Source organism: Otolemur garnettii, unplaced genomic scaffold (assembly GCF_000181295.1).
Source record: "Otolemur garnettii isolate 467f Iridium unplaced genomic scaffold, OtoGar3 scaffold00025, whole genome shotgun sequence".
NCBI classification, from domain to species: Eukaryota; Metazoa; Chordata; class Mammalia; order Primates; family Galagidae; genus Otolemur; species Otolemur garnettii.
Window position 1 is genome coordinate 18,924,791 of NW_003852420.1, and position 13,849 is coordinate 18,938,639.

General features: G+C 43.7%; 1 protein-coding gene across 3 annotated transcripts in view; it reads left to right on the forward strand.

Annotated features, from left to right (window-relative positions):
- Window positions 1–13,849, forward strand: part of INPP5B (inositol polyphosphate-5-phosphatase B) — a 73,077-nt gene that overhangs the window by 56,278 nt on the left and 2,950 nt on the right. For 2 of the 3 annotated variants that reach the window (XM_012804139.2, XM_023512167.1), the window contains 7 exons: window positions 2,122–2,232; window positions 3,726–3,888; window positions 5,109–5,344; window positions 7,012–7,125; window positions 10,188–10,272; window positions 10,645–10,772; window positions 13,096–13,207. In XM_012804139.2, the coding sequence (XP_012659593.2) occupies window positions 2,122–2,232; window positions 3,726–3,888; window positions 5,109–5,344; window positions 7,012–7,125; window positions 10,188–10,272; window positions 10,645–10,772; window positions 13,096–13,207 (949 nt within the window). Of the gene's footprint in view, window positions 1–2,121; window positions 2,233–3,725; window positions 3,889–5,108; window positions 5,345–7,011; window positions 7,126–10,187; window positions 10,273–10,417; window positions 10,773–13,095; window positions 13,208–13,849 lie in introns of those variants that run through there. The other variant, XM_023512166.1, reaches the window with a different exon arrangement.

Consider the following 13,849-nt stretch of genomic DNA (forward strand, 5'->3'; position numbering starts at 1 on the left):
AAAAAAAAAAAAAAAAAAAAAAATAATTGTTTGGATGTGCTTCTATATTTTGATACATGCATAGATGTTTACTTTTGCTTTTTGAGCTGTATCTTTCCAGATTTTTTTTCTCTATGCATTTGTAAATGAGCGTGTCAGTATTCTGTATACAACATAGAGTGTTTTTTACTTTTCTGTAAAAGAGATCGTATTAAACATACTGCTCAGAGAACAGTTTTCCCCCTACTGAATATGCTTTAGGAGATCATTTCATGACAGTAAAGGCCCTACATTTTTTTTTATTTGATACAGTGTCTCACTTTTTTTTTTTTTTTTTTTTACTGTTTTTGGCCTGGGCTGGGTTTGAACCCACCATCTCCAGTATATGGGGCCGGTGTCCTACTCCTTTGAGCCACAGGTGCTGCCCTACTTTATTTTTTTCTTTCATTTTTATTTTAGGACTTTAAGTGCCGCCACAACGCCCAGCTATTTTTTTGTTGCAGTTTGGCTGGGGCCGGGTTCGAACCTACCACCCTTGGTATATGGGGCCTGCGCCCTATTCACTGAGCCACAGGTACTGCCCTGGTCTGACTTTTTTTGAGACAGAGTCATACTATGTCATCCTTGTTAGAGTGCTGTGGTGTCACAGCTCACAGCAACCTCAAACTCTTGGGCTTAAGCAATTCTCTTGTCTCAGCCTCCCAAGTAGCTGAGACGATAGGCACCTGCCGTATTGCCCAACTATTTTTTTGTTGTAGTTGTCATTGTTGTTTGGCAGGCCTGGGCTGGGTTCAAACCCGCCGGCCTTGGTGTTTGTGGATGGCACCCTAACTGCTGAGCTATGGGCACCCAGCCTCCTATGTTATTTTTAAAGGCTACAAAGTATTCCATAGTATGGGTAAACCAAAATGTCTATTTCTATGATCATTTGCTTCCCAGGTTTTGCTATTTTATGCAGTACTGTCATGACCGTCCTTCACATTTATCTTTGTGTATTAGTGTGTTTCTATAGAATGAAATCACTAGAGGTGAAATTAGTGGTTGAAAGAATAATGTATTTTAAAATTATTAGATTATGCTAAATTATCCTCCCAGCAGTTCTTACTATTTTATACTTTTATTGACCATGTATGTCCTTATTTTCCCACACCTTTGCTGATATTAGATTTTAGTAATCTTTTTTTTTGAAACAGAGTCTAATTTTGTCGCCCTTGGTAGAGTGCTATGGCATTACAGCTCACAGCAACCTCAAACTCTTGGGCTTAAGCGATTCTCTTGCTTCATCTCCCCGAGTAGCTGGGACCACAGGTGCCCACCACAACGCCCAGCTATTTTTTGGTTGTAGTTGTCATTGTTAGGCAGGCCCAGGCTGGGTTCGAACCCGCCAGCTGTGGTGTATGTGGCTGGCGTCCTAGCTGCTGAGGTACAGGTGCTGAGCTGGATTTTGGTAATCTTTAAAGATTTTTACCAACCCAATAAACAAGAAAAAAAGTTTCTCGTATGAGCTTATATTTCCGTGATTACTAGTGAGGTTGAATATCTTTTCATTGTTTTCTTGTCTATTTGTATTTCTTTTTCAGTTCCTTCTTTGTTTCTTCATATTACCAGTTTTCAAGGGTATGAATATCAGAATCTGTAAGGGTGTAGGTAGTTTGGAAAAGCCTAAGGAATGTCATAATTAAAGTTTTATTATTGGAAAATTAAAAAAATGGGTTTATAGCTAAAAACACAGAAAGGAAAGCCTGACACAGTCTTCCTTGCCAGTAGAGCATAGTTATAAATGAGAAATGGCTGCTTTAATCATAGCCCTGGAACAGTTTCTCACTGCCAGCCTGTGGCGGCAGCAAGCAAAGCAGAGGTAGGCACTAAGCAAGCCAGGACCTACGACCTGGCAGAACTCACTGCCCACCGTGTATCTTCCTTTGACCAATCAGGAAGCAATTGTTTTTTACCGCAAGCTTTGCCTCTGGGGATCTTTCTAATCCATGGGTAATTAGGTTATTTGTAAATTAATTGAATTTATTTAGCCTTTACACTCTGTGTTATCAGCTGTGATTTCCCAAGGCCTTGAAAGTCCTCTATACTGGAAAATAAGAAAGAGGCAGAAGCCAGGGCACTGAGTTGCTGCTGTTTCCTTTCCAGGTGAAGGTCATAAATGAAGAGCTTTACCGGAAGACTCTGGAGGAAATTGTTCGCTCTCTGGATAAGATGGAAAATGCCAACATTCCTTCTGTGTCACTCTCTAAGCGAGAGGTAGGAAGGACATGTTAAGAGTATTAGGACTGGGGCAGCGCCTGTGGATCAGTGGGTAGGGTGCTGGCCCTATGTACCAAAGGTGGCAGGTTCAAACCCAGTCCTAGCCAAACTGCAAACAAAAAATAGCCGGGTGTTGTGGTGGGCGCCTGTAGTCCCAGCTACTTGGGAGGCTGAGACAAGCCCAGGAGTTAGAGGTTGCTGTGAGCTGTGACGCTATGGCACTCTACCAAGGGTGATAAAGTGAGACTTTGTCTTATAAAAAAAAAAAAAAAGATTATTAGGACTGGACTCTTCAATTCTTAGAACTTACATCTCCCTTGTCCAGGAGAGCTCAGAATTCCAGGAGGCACCTGTCACATTATTGGACTCTGGTCTCTCTCTTTTTTTTTTTTTTTGTAGTTTTTGGCCAGGGCTGGGTTTGAACTCGCCACCTCTAGCGTATGGTGCCAGCGCCCTACTCCTTTGAGCCACAGGCGCCACCCCGGACTCTGGTCTCTTGGCAAACTACTTCTGTATAAATTAAGGCTGGTGGTACTAGCTGAGAAGAGAGAGATTATTGGCTTAGGTTATGTTCATGTCCTTTTCTCCTAAACCAGAGGGTGATCCAAAGTATGTTTTGATTTTGGAATAACTGATGTGTATTCTTTTTTTTTTAAGAGAAAGAGTCTTATTTTATCACCCTCGGTAGAGTGCCATGATGTCACAGCTCACAGCAACCTCAAACTCCTGGGCTTAGGTGATTCTCTTGCCTCAGCCTCCCAAGTAGCTGGGACTATAGGCGCCTGTCACAATGCCCGGCTATTTTTTTTTTGCTTTGTTGCAGTTTGACCAGGGCCAGGTTTGAACCTGTCACCCTCGGTATATGGGGCCAGTGCCCTACCCTCTGAGCCACAGGTGCCGCCCACTGATGTGTATTCTTGCAATAGATTTGTCTTCCTACCGATGCTTTGCTTTGAGATTAAATTGAGTCTGAATTTCTTGGATATCCATGAGTCAATGGGATAGAAGGCAATATAGAAAAGTGATAGAAAAGGAGGTCAAATTAGTTGAAAAGGTTTTTCATGGAAGAGCCACAGGGAAGATTATTCAAAGCTGATAGTACCACACAGTCAATCAAATGGGGGGTTATGGTGAAGGTACTTTTAATTTCCTAGATGTCCAGCTACTTGGCAGGATGAACTTGATCTTCATGTTTAGGGGTGGAATTTGTAAAGGGTATTTTGGAAATGGTTTTGGATTAGAAAAGATGTATACTTTGACTCCTTCAGGAAATGTATATACTGAAACAAATGGAATTTGGGGGTTTAGGGGTTAAACTCAGACAACTAGACTTCAGTGGTAGCTGTGGTCTCCTCGGTAAATACTTAAACAACATTTCAGAGAGATGGTCTCTCATTTTCTTTCCAGAGTAAAGATGGACCAGTTGGGGTGGCTGGGCAGGTTGCTGAGGAGAGGGCGCTGGTTCTGACTGGTCCCTGGCTTGTTCCCAGTTCTGTTTTCAGAATGTGAAGTACATGCAATTACAAGTAGAATCCTTTAAAATTCATAATGGACAAGTACCCTGTCAGTTTGAATTCATCAACAAACCCGATGAAAAGTCTTACTGTAAGCAGTGGCTGAATGCTAACCCCAGCAGAGGGTTCCTCCTGCCAGGTAAGGCCTCAGTTCCCAGGTTCCTGGTTTCTGGTTTGGAGACTGCCCTACTCTGTATTTGCTCATTTTCCTAAAGTAAGCTTTTTATGTGAGTATTTGATTCTCTGCTTGAAACTTTTTTTAAAGTCCTATGGGAGAATCCATTCATAAATAAAATAGAAGCTAGTGGAGAGCCTAAGTTCAGTTTCAAAAACATTTTTAGTCATCTATATGTTCCATAATTTACAGAAGGGAAAAACATAAGATTATGATAGAGCAGGCGCTGCTGTTAAAGGAACCATTTTCACTTTCTGTCTCACTATTATCAACTCCCAGTTCTAGGCTCTTGTGGGGAACAGTGATGGGGAAGTAACTCAGACATTCTGTCTGGCTCCGGAGTCCACATCGTCCCTCTGACTTCTGCTTTGCCCTCTGGATGGTGCTGGGCGACTGAAGGGTGAAGGGTGTTCTATGAACAGTTCACAGGCTAACTGTATTACATTCCTATTGGATCAGGTGTCTTCATCTTACCTGGTTCAAGGAAGGCTTTTGGAGCCATGCCTTCTTACTGTATTCATATTTTTAGATTGAGCTGCGCTACTTAGTATTTGCATTTTACAGCATTTGTCTATTGAGATGTTTTTGTTTGTTGTTTTCATCTGGTCAGTTGGACTATAAACTCTTTTGTTCTGTGTCCTTGAGTGCTGAGCATATAGATACTGTTGGTTGGTTGCCTGATAAAACCATCTTCCCTCTTGTCTGCTTTTTTTTTTTTTTGAGACGGGGTCTTGCTATATTGCCTAAGCTAGAGTGCAGTGATGTCATCATCACTCACTTTAATTTCAAACTCCTGGGCTCAGGTGATCCTCCTGCCTCAGCCTCCTACCACCACACCCAGCTAAGTTTTCTATTTTTAGTAGAGATGGGATTTTACTATTGCTCAAACTTGTCTCAAACTCCTGAGCTCAAGTTATCCTCTTGCCTCAGCCTTCCAAGTAGCTGGGACTATAGGTATGCATCACTGTGCCTGGCTAATTTTTTAATTTTTTGTATAGATAGGTCTCACTACATTTCCCAGGCTGGTCTCATACTCATGGCCTCGAGCTCTGCTCCTGCCTAGGCCTCCCAAAGTGCTGGCATTACAGGCATGAGCCACAGTGACTAGCCCCTCCTATCTTCTTTTCTCCTTTCCTCTTGGCCTTCCCCAACCCCCCAAAATTACTCTTTTTACTTTACTACAGATTCTGACATTGAGATTGAATTGGAGCTCTTTGTAAATAAGACCACAGCTACAAAGCTCAACTCGGGTGAAGACAAAATTGAGGATATTCTGGTTTTGCACTTGGACAGGGGAAAGGATTACTTTTTGTCTGTGTCTGGGAACTACCTGCCCAGCTGTTTTGGATCTCCCATTCATACCCTGTGCTACATGAGGGAGCCAATCTTGGACCTACCACCTGAAGTTATTAGTGAGCTGGTGAGTAACATGCCACAAGCAGACATCTAGGACTTTGTGGCAGTCAAGCCAGTCAAACAAGATATTCCTATACTTACCTTCCTAGGAAAAGAATTCTTCTGCTTTCTAGAGCTGGCTTAGTGTATCAGTTATATAGTACTGTGCAAGAAGCCACCTGGAAAGTTTAGTAGTTTAAAACAACAGGGAGTTATCATTTCTCACAACTGCGTTTCCATTGTGGTTCTTCTGCTGGTCTCATCTAGGCCACAGATGGCAGCTGTGATGGCTGGAAGTCTCCAGGTAGCCTCCCAAACATGACTTTGTGTTGGCTATTCTCTGGGCCTCCCTCTCCACAGGGATTCCTATCATTCAGTAGGCTAGCCCAGGCTTCCCTAAGTGGTGGCAAAACCATGAGAACAGAGCCGTACAGCCTTTTGTGGCATAGGCTACTCAACTCACATGGTTCTACATCGGCCCTATTTCATTGGTCAGAAAAAGTCATGAAGCTGGTCCAGATTCCATGATTGGGGAAGACTCCACTTCTTGATGGGAAAAGCTACCAAGTGTTACAGCCATGTTTTTCAGTCTTTCACAAATAGTACATATCTTGGTTTGTTCAGGCTGCTATTACAGAATACAATAGATCTGGTGGCTTACCCACAACAGGAATTTATTTCTTATAGTTCTGGAGACTGGGAAGTCCAAGATCAAGGCACCTGTGGATTTGGAATCTAGTGAGGGCCCACTTTCTGGTTCATAGAGGGCTGTCTTCTCACTGTCTCCTTACATGGCTAAAGGGGTGAGGGAACTCTCTGGGGTCTCTTATATGGGCACTAATCCCAGTCATGAGGGCAGAGCCCTTATGATCTATCTGACTACCTCCCACCTCCCACCTAATATCTTGGGGATTTGGTTTCAACACAGGCATTTTCAAGGGACATAAGCATTCAGTCTATAGCAGCATGTTAGAAAAACTCAGCCATGGATCCTGAGAAAAAGAAATTTGCATGGGCTGTGATATTGTTCATTTGTTTTTTTAATCATCACTTGGTAGGTTATCATCCAAAACTAAATCTGCTGAGATCTAAAAGGCTCCTTTAGAGACAAGTCTAATATAAGGGAAGTAATTTGGAACAGATTTATGGTAATATGTATGCTTTTGTTTTCAATGCTTTTTTTTTTAATTTAGGGAGTTTTGAACTCTATCTTACTCTCCATTTTATAGATGAAAACAGAGACCCAATCAAAGAGAGTGATTTGTCACAGGTCACATGGTGAGTTAACAGTGGACCTGGACTTTGAACTCAGATTTTTGGACCCCCCCAGCCTATGCTCTTTCCTCACCAGACCACACCCCTCTGGTTCTAATAGTGAAATGATGCAGGCACGATTTTTTTCCCTTATGAATCAGGTACACATTTCACCTGATTCATTGAAATTATTTGCCATCACCCTCTCTCAATTCTCAGAAATCACCTTTTGTGCTTTGATTATACCACCTGCTTTCATTTTTGTATGTGGAATTTCATTTTGTATGTGGAATTTTTATATGTTTGGCTAGGGTCATTGAAATGTTTTTCTTCTTCCATGGGTTTGCCATCCCCATATCATGCAATCTCCTGAAGCCTGGCAGAAGTTCAATTGTTGGGCTGCCTTGTCATGGTTTTTATTGTTTTTCTGCTTTTCAGACTCTGATGCCAATAAAGACTGAAGATGATGGGAGCCGCTTGGAGAGCCCCATGGAAATCCCCAAAGAGCTCTGGATGATGGTTGATTACTTGTATCAAAATGCTGTCCAGCAAGTAGGTTGTGGTTAAGCTGACCTGATAGAAGCTGGGTTGCCTTGAGAAAGGCCATCAGCCCCAAGAACCTTTTGCATTGAAAGCTTTTACCCTAAGGAACCTGGGGGGAAGGTTCTTCCCCTGGAAGGGAATCCCTGCCAGGCCCTGCTATCAGGATAGTACTTGACTACCCCAAGGGAAGCAGCCTTAAATAGGACAAGCCTTCTCAGCACAACATGTTTCTGCCCCTGGACCCTGGAGGCCTCTCAGGCTGTCATATGCTCTCCTTTGCAGGAACTGTCACCAGCTTCTGGGAATGGGAGGGGCTAACTTGTTAACAAATAGCAGGGCCAGAGGGCTCTAAACCAGCAGTTCTCAGCCTGTGGGTTGTGACCCATAGGAACTGTATTAAAGGGCTGCAGCATTAGGAAGGTTGAGAACCACTGCTCTAAACCACGAATTTGGAGGCTTGATTTCTAGCATGACTTGGGCAAGCTTCATGGGGTCAGATTGGTCAGTTTCACTGACCTACTTACATAGGTTCCAGGGAGGCCTATGCAAACTGTAATCCTACAGCTTTACCACTTCATAGCAACATACATTCTGTTTGTTTTGTTTTGTTTTGTTTTGTTTTTTGGTAGAGACAGAGTCTTACTTTATCATCCTTGGTAGAGTGCTGTGGCATCACAGAGCTCACAGCAACCTCCAACTCCCTGGCTTAAGTGATTCTCTTGCCTCAGCCTCCCGAGTAGCTGAGACTACAGGTGCCTGCCACAATGCCAGGCTATTTTTTGGTTGCAGTTCAGCTAGGCAGGGTTTGAACCTCACCCTTGGTATATGGGCCAGCGTCCTATACACTGAGTCACAGGCACCAACTTTTTTTTCTTTTTTTTTGGCTGGGGCTGGGTTTGAACCCACCTCCTCCAGTATATGGGGCTAGCATCCTACTCCTTGAGCCACAGGCACTACCCTTTGTTTTGTTTTTTGAGATAGAGTTTCCCTTTGTCACTCAGGCTAGAGTGCAGTGGCATCATCATAGCCCCCTGAAACCTGGACTCAAGTGATCCTCTTGCCTCAGCCTCCCAGAGATAAAGTCTTGTTCAGGTTGGTCTTGAACTCCTAACCTTAATCCATCCTTGCACTCCTCCTTTGCAGTCTTCCCAGAGTGCAAAATGCTAGGATTGCAGCATGAGCCACCAAACCTGGACCCCCCCCCTCCTTTTTAAAACAAATTTTTATTTATTTATTTATTTATTTTTTTGAGACAGAGCCTCAAGTTGTCACCCTGGGTAGAGTGCTGTGTCATCACAGCTCACAGAGAACTCAAACTCCTGGGCTTAAGCGATTCTCCTGCCTCCACCTCCCAAGTAGCTGGGATTACAGGTGCCAGCCACAATGCCCAGCTATTTTTTGGTTGCAGCTATCATTGTTGTTTGGAGGGTCAGGGCTGGATTCGAACATGCTAGCTCAGGTGTAGGTGGCTGGCGCCTTAGCCAGTTAAGCCATAGGTGCCAAACCGACCCCCGCTTCTTTTAAAATTTATTTTTTAATTTGAGATGAGATTTCACTATGTTGCCCAGGCTACTTTTGCCTTAGCCTCCTGAGTAGCTGGGATGATAGGCACACACTACTGCGGCCATCGTGTTCTTAAATATACATTCTTACATACCGCTTTCCCTTTTTTTGCTCACATTTATTAACTGTTGCAATATACCAAACGCTTTTTTTTTTTAAAGAGGCAAGCTCTCACCCAGGCTAGTGTGCAGTGACATGATCATAGCTCACTGTGCCTTGAACTCCTAGGTTCAAGAGATCCTCCTGCCTCAGCCTCCCAAATAACAGGCATAGGCCACCATACGTGGCTAATTTTTCTTATTTTTTGTAGATACAAAGTCTCACTATCTTGCCTAGGCCAGCCTCATGTTCCTGGCCTCCATCAGTCCTCCCTCTTTGGCCTCCCAAAGTTCTGGGATTATAAATGTGAACTGCCTCCACCCTAAGCACTATTTCAGTGTTTCACAGCATTGCCTCATTTAGTTTTCATAATAGCTCTCAGGTGAGGAAATAGAGACCCTTCTCCAAATAGAGAAATGTGAATAACTTGGTTAAGTTCCCAAAGCTGATAAGTGGGCAGAGGTGGGATTTGAACCCACTGAATCTAGCTCTAGAAGTCGCATTCTTTTTTTTTCTTTTTTTTTTTTTTGAGACAGAGCCTCAAGCTGTCCCCCTGGGTAGAGTGCCATGGCATTACAGCTCACAGCAACCTCCCACTCCTGGGCTCAAGCGAGTCTCCTGCCTCCGCCTCCCAAGTAGCTGGGACCACAGGCGCCCGCCACAACGCCCGGCTATTTTTTGGTTGCACCCGTCATTGTTGTTTGGCGGGTCCAGGCTGGGGATTCGAACCCGCCACCTTAGGTGTACGTGGCTGGCGCCTTAGCTGGTTGAGCTATAGGCGCCGAGCCGAGAAGTCGCATTCTTTAGTACCTCCCTGTTCTACCTTCCTTGTAGAATTCCTTTCAAATGCAACTTTGAGTAATACATACCATATTGTTATTCTTAATGCAGTTACATGGCATTGAGTCATTTTACAAAACACATGGACATAGAGTATCCTGAAACTAATAGGAACATCTTTACTGTTACAGTGGTGTTTGCCCAAAGCACTGATGTTCGTATTTAGATTTCTCTGCTTTATATATGGTATATTTTCTTCAGGTTCCTCCCCTGCCCCGTTCATCCCTCCTCAGCTCTAATGGTAATATGGCTGCCTATCTTTTCAACCTTTATGTGACTGGACATAACTACTTATGAGTTTTCTCTTATGCTGGATGTTCTTGTCCCATGTTGTGTGCCCTACCCACAGTTTTGTGATAGATGCCCAAAGACCTATTGTAGAAACATGCCTGGGAAGGCCTACACAATGAATTAGCCACATCAGCCTAAATCAGATCGTCTACCAGGGTGATTCAGAGGTCTCCTTATACTGTTCCTTTTTGCACTTTGCAGGTGATTATCTTAGGTCAGGAAATCATTATTCATTTTCTTAGAAAATAATTGTTTTATGACTTTCTTCTGTTTTGTAGGAAGATCTGTTTCAGCAGCCAGGCCTGAGGGTGGAATTTGAACAAATCAGGGACTGTTTGGATACGGGGATGATTGATAACCTCTGTATCCTTCAGACATTCAGCTGTGCATGTGTGTGTGTGAGAGAGAGAGAATATGAGTGAAAGCAATGAGAAAAAGGAAAGAAGAATATTTTAAGGCTCAACATCTGATATTGTGTCCTCAGCTGTCATGTTTTTCTTACTTAAAGTTTGCATAGAGAAGACTTTGCAACTCTAAGCAACTACTATAGCTGGAGCTCAGGAGGGCTTGGCTCACTTGACAGACAGCGTGGCCCCTTCAAGATATTAGGCTGGCACCCTAGCTCTGAGCAGAGAGCCTGCCTGGGCTGGCAGCACTTCTGGCATGTGTTTGCTCCTGGGCCTTCTCCTAACCGTGGGCAGCAGCATCACGGGTTCCTTAACCATGGGCCAAAAGCTGCCAGCAGTCATTCTGTAGCCGAAGCCTTGCTGCTTTTCTTAGAGAGCCTGCCAGAGCCTGTCATCTGTAACAGTGCCTACTATAACTGCTTGGAGTGTTCTGGCAACTACACAGCAAGCAAACAGGTGAGGGGAAGCACTGAACATCCGAATACACGTGTTGCTAGCCTCAGGCCACATGGGGCCTGAGGGAAGAAAGTGGCCCTCATCCCTCAATTGCAGTGTCAGCAAGTCCATTTGGAGTCTGGTGAGCACCCACTTCCTGGTTCATGGAGAGCCATCGTCTCACTGAGTCCTTACATGGCAGAAGCGGTGAGGGAGCTCTCTGAGATCTCTTTTATAGGGGCATTAGTCCCATTCATGAGGACATTTCTTCTCAAACTTGTTCTTCTTCTCATGTCATGTTTTCTTTTAATGGCATCACCCTTAATTCCAGTGACTCCACCCTGAAACCTGAGTCATTTCTGACTCCTCTCTCTCATCCCCCCACATGCCCCGTCCCATTGACCTATCACCCATCCTCTTGTTGCTATTCTCATTCCCCTCGCCCTGATTCACCTGCATTTGGACTCTCTCTCTGCTGATTTGTTTTGCATATTATCATCAGATTGTATATTCATTTTTCTTTCTTTTTTTTTTTTTTGAGAGACAGAGTCTTACTTTATTGCCCTTGGTAGAGTGCCGTGGTGTCACAGCTCACAGCAACCTCCAGCTCTTGGGTTTAGACGATTCTCTTGACTCAGCCTCCTGAGTAGCTGGGACTTACAGGCACCCACCAGAATGCCCCACTATTTTTTTGTTGCAGTTTGGCTGGGATTGGGTTCGAATCAGCCACCCTTGGTGTATGGGGCCGGTGCCCTACCCATTGACCCACAGGCACTGCCCCAGATTGTATATTCTAGTTCTTGTCATAGTGTTCTTGGTCAAAAACCATATTTGGCTTTCCTTGGTTAATTTATGATTTTCTTTCTTTCTTTCTTTCTTTTTTTTTTTTTGAGACAGATTCTCAAGCTGTCGCCCTGGGTAGAGTGCTATGACGTCACAGCTCACAGCAACCTCAAACTCTTGGGCTTAAGTGATTCTCTTGCCTCAGCCTCCTAAGTAGCTGGGACTACAAATGTCCGCCATGATGCCTGGCTGTTTTTTGGTTGTAGTTGTCATTGTTGGACAACTACAACCAAAAATCCCAGGCTGGATTCCAACCCGCCAGCTCTGTTGTATGTGGCTGGCACCCTAGCCGCTGAGCTATAGGTGCCGAGCCAATCAATGATTTTCTGAAACAAATATTCAAGACTTTTTTTTTTTTGGAGACAAGGTCTCACTCTGTTGCCCAGGCTAGGAAATAGTAGCGTCATCAAACTCCTGGGCCCAAGTGATCCTCCTGTTTTAGCCTCCTGTGTAGCTGGGACTACAGGCACATATTACCACACCCAGCTAATTTTTCTACTTTCTTTGTAGGGATGGGGTTTTTGCTTTTGCTCAGGTTGATCTTGAACTCCTGACCTGAAGTGATACTCTCACCTTGGCCTCCCAGAGTGGCATAACCCACCAACCAGTCCAACCAATATTCAAGACTTTTATGATCTGGCCTGGTGGTTTACAAATACAACAAGCCTTGGCACAATAATCCAAAAAACTTGCTAAATAATATAGGTTTCAGGCTCAGCACCTATAGCTCAGCAGCTAGGGCACCAGCCACATACACCAAAATTGGTGGGTTTGAATCCAGCCTGCCTGCCAAACAACAATGACAACTATAACCAAAAAGAAAAAAAAACAGCCAGGCTTTGTCGTGGGCGCCTGTAGTCCCAGCTACTTGGGAGGCTTGAGGCAAGAGAATCACTTAAGCCCAAGAGTTTGAGGTTGCTGTGAGCTGTGACGTCACAGCACTCTACCCAGGGCAACAGCTTGAGGCTCTGTTTCCAAAAAAAAAAATACAGGTTCCAAAGCCGCATCTCAAATCCACTGAATTGGGATCTCTTTTGTACAAGTTCTCCAACTAATTCTTTTATGCACATGGCTGGGGTGCTCCTTGAATTCTAGCCTGATCAATCCTTCCAGTTATGTTCCTGCCAAAATTGCCTTCTTGTGATGTATTCTCTGTACTTACCTATTTTCCTTCTCTTGCTGGTTTTTTGTTTTTGTCCTAAATACCCTAGTCCTTACCTCTGTACGTCCAAATTTTTTTATGTATGAAAACCCAACTAAAATGTCTTCTTTCCCCTTAAATTTTCTGAGAACAAGCCGTTAAAAGTTTGATCTCTGAATTCATAAAGCATTTGACCTATGCTTCTCTATTGGTACTTATGCTAAGTGGTCAGCCATCAAAGTTTCCTGTGAGCAGTTTTGCTCATGTACTTAGATTGCGTAATCACTTCTCAGAGTATAGTAGACACTCGAGTATTGAATGAATGAATAATAAGACAATTTACAATTCTCTCTCATTCAGGTCATTTCTACTCTCCCCACATTCCACAAAAATGTCTTCAACTACTTGATGGCGTTTTTGCAAGAGCTGCTGAAAAATTCAGCAAAAAATCATTTGGATGAGAATATTCTAGGTAAGCAACCGAGGGAAAGCATTTCTGTAAACTGAGAGACTCATTATGAGAAATGGGATCGAAGAGGGCCCCAAGTCTGTTACCTTAAAACTAAAATATCAGGGCAAAGTTTATACCCAGTTATTTTAAATCAGAAAATATTGCTTTTATGTACCCCTCCCCCTTCCTAATATCACAAGAATAAGTACAGTCATACACCATATAACATTTTGGTCAATGATGGATCAGGTATATAAGGGTAAGCCAGCCCATAAGTGTAGCAGCCCATATAGCTTATGGCTAGGAGGAGTGAGAGTTATAGGAAATACCTGTAATGGAATACTTTGGTGAAAAGGGCATGGAGAGAGATTTAGTTCTAACAAGCATGAGAGAGCTCGCGAGATGATAGCATTGGTGAATTGGCAATCTCTACACCTGTGGTGTTGAGCGGCATGAGCTCAGCCTTATATTAGGCTGGAGGAGAAGGCAGACAAAAAGCATGCACATTCTATCATGGGCTCACTTACTCTGACTCTTGTCTCCTCTCCTGCCTGCAGAACGCCAGCACGGCATCTCTCTGCTGAAGATTACTAAGCTCTACTAAAGACTAAGATCTATCTATTCTAAGAAAACTGCTTTGGCTCGGCGCCTATGGCTCAAGTG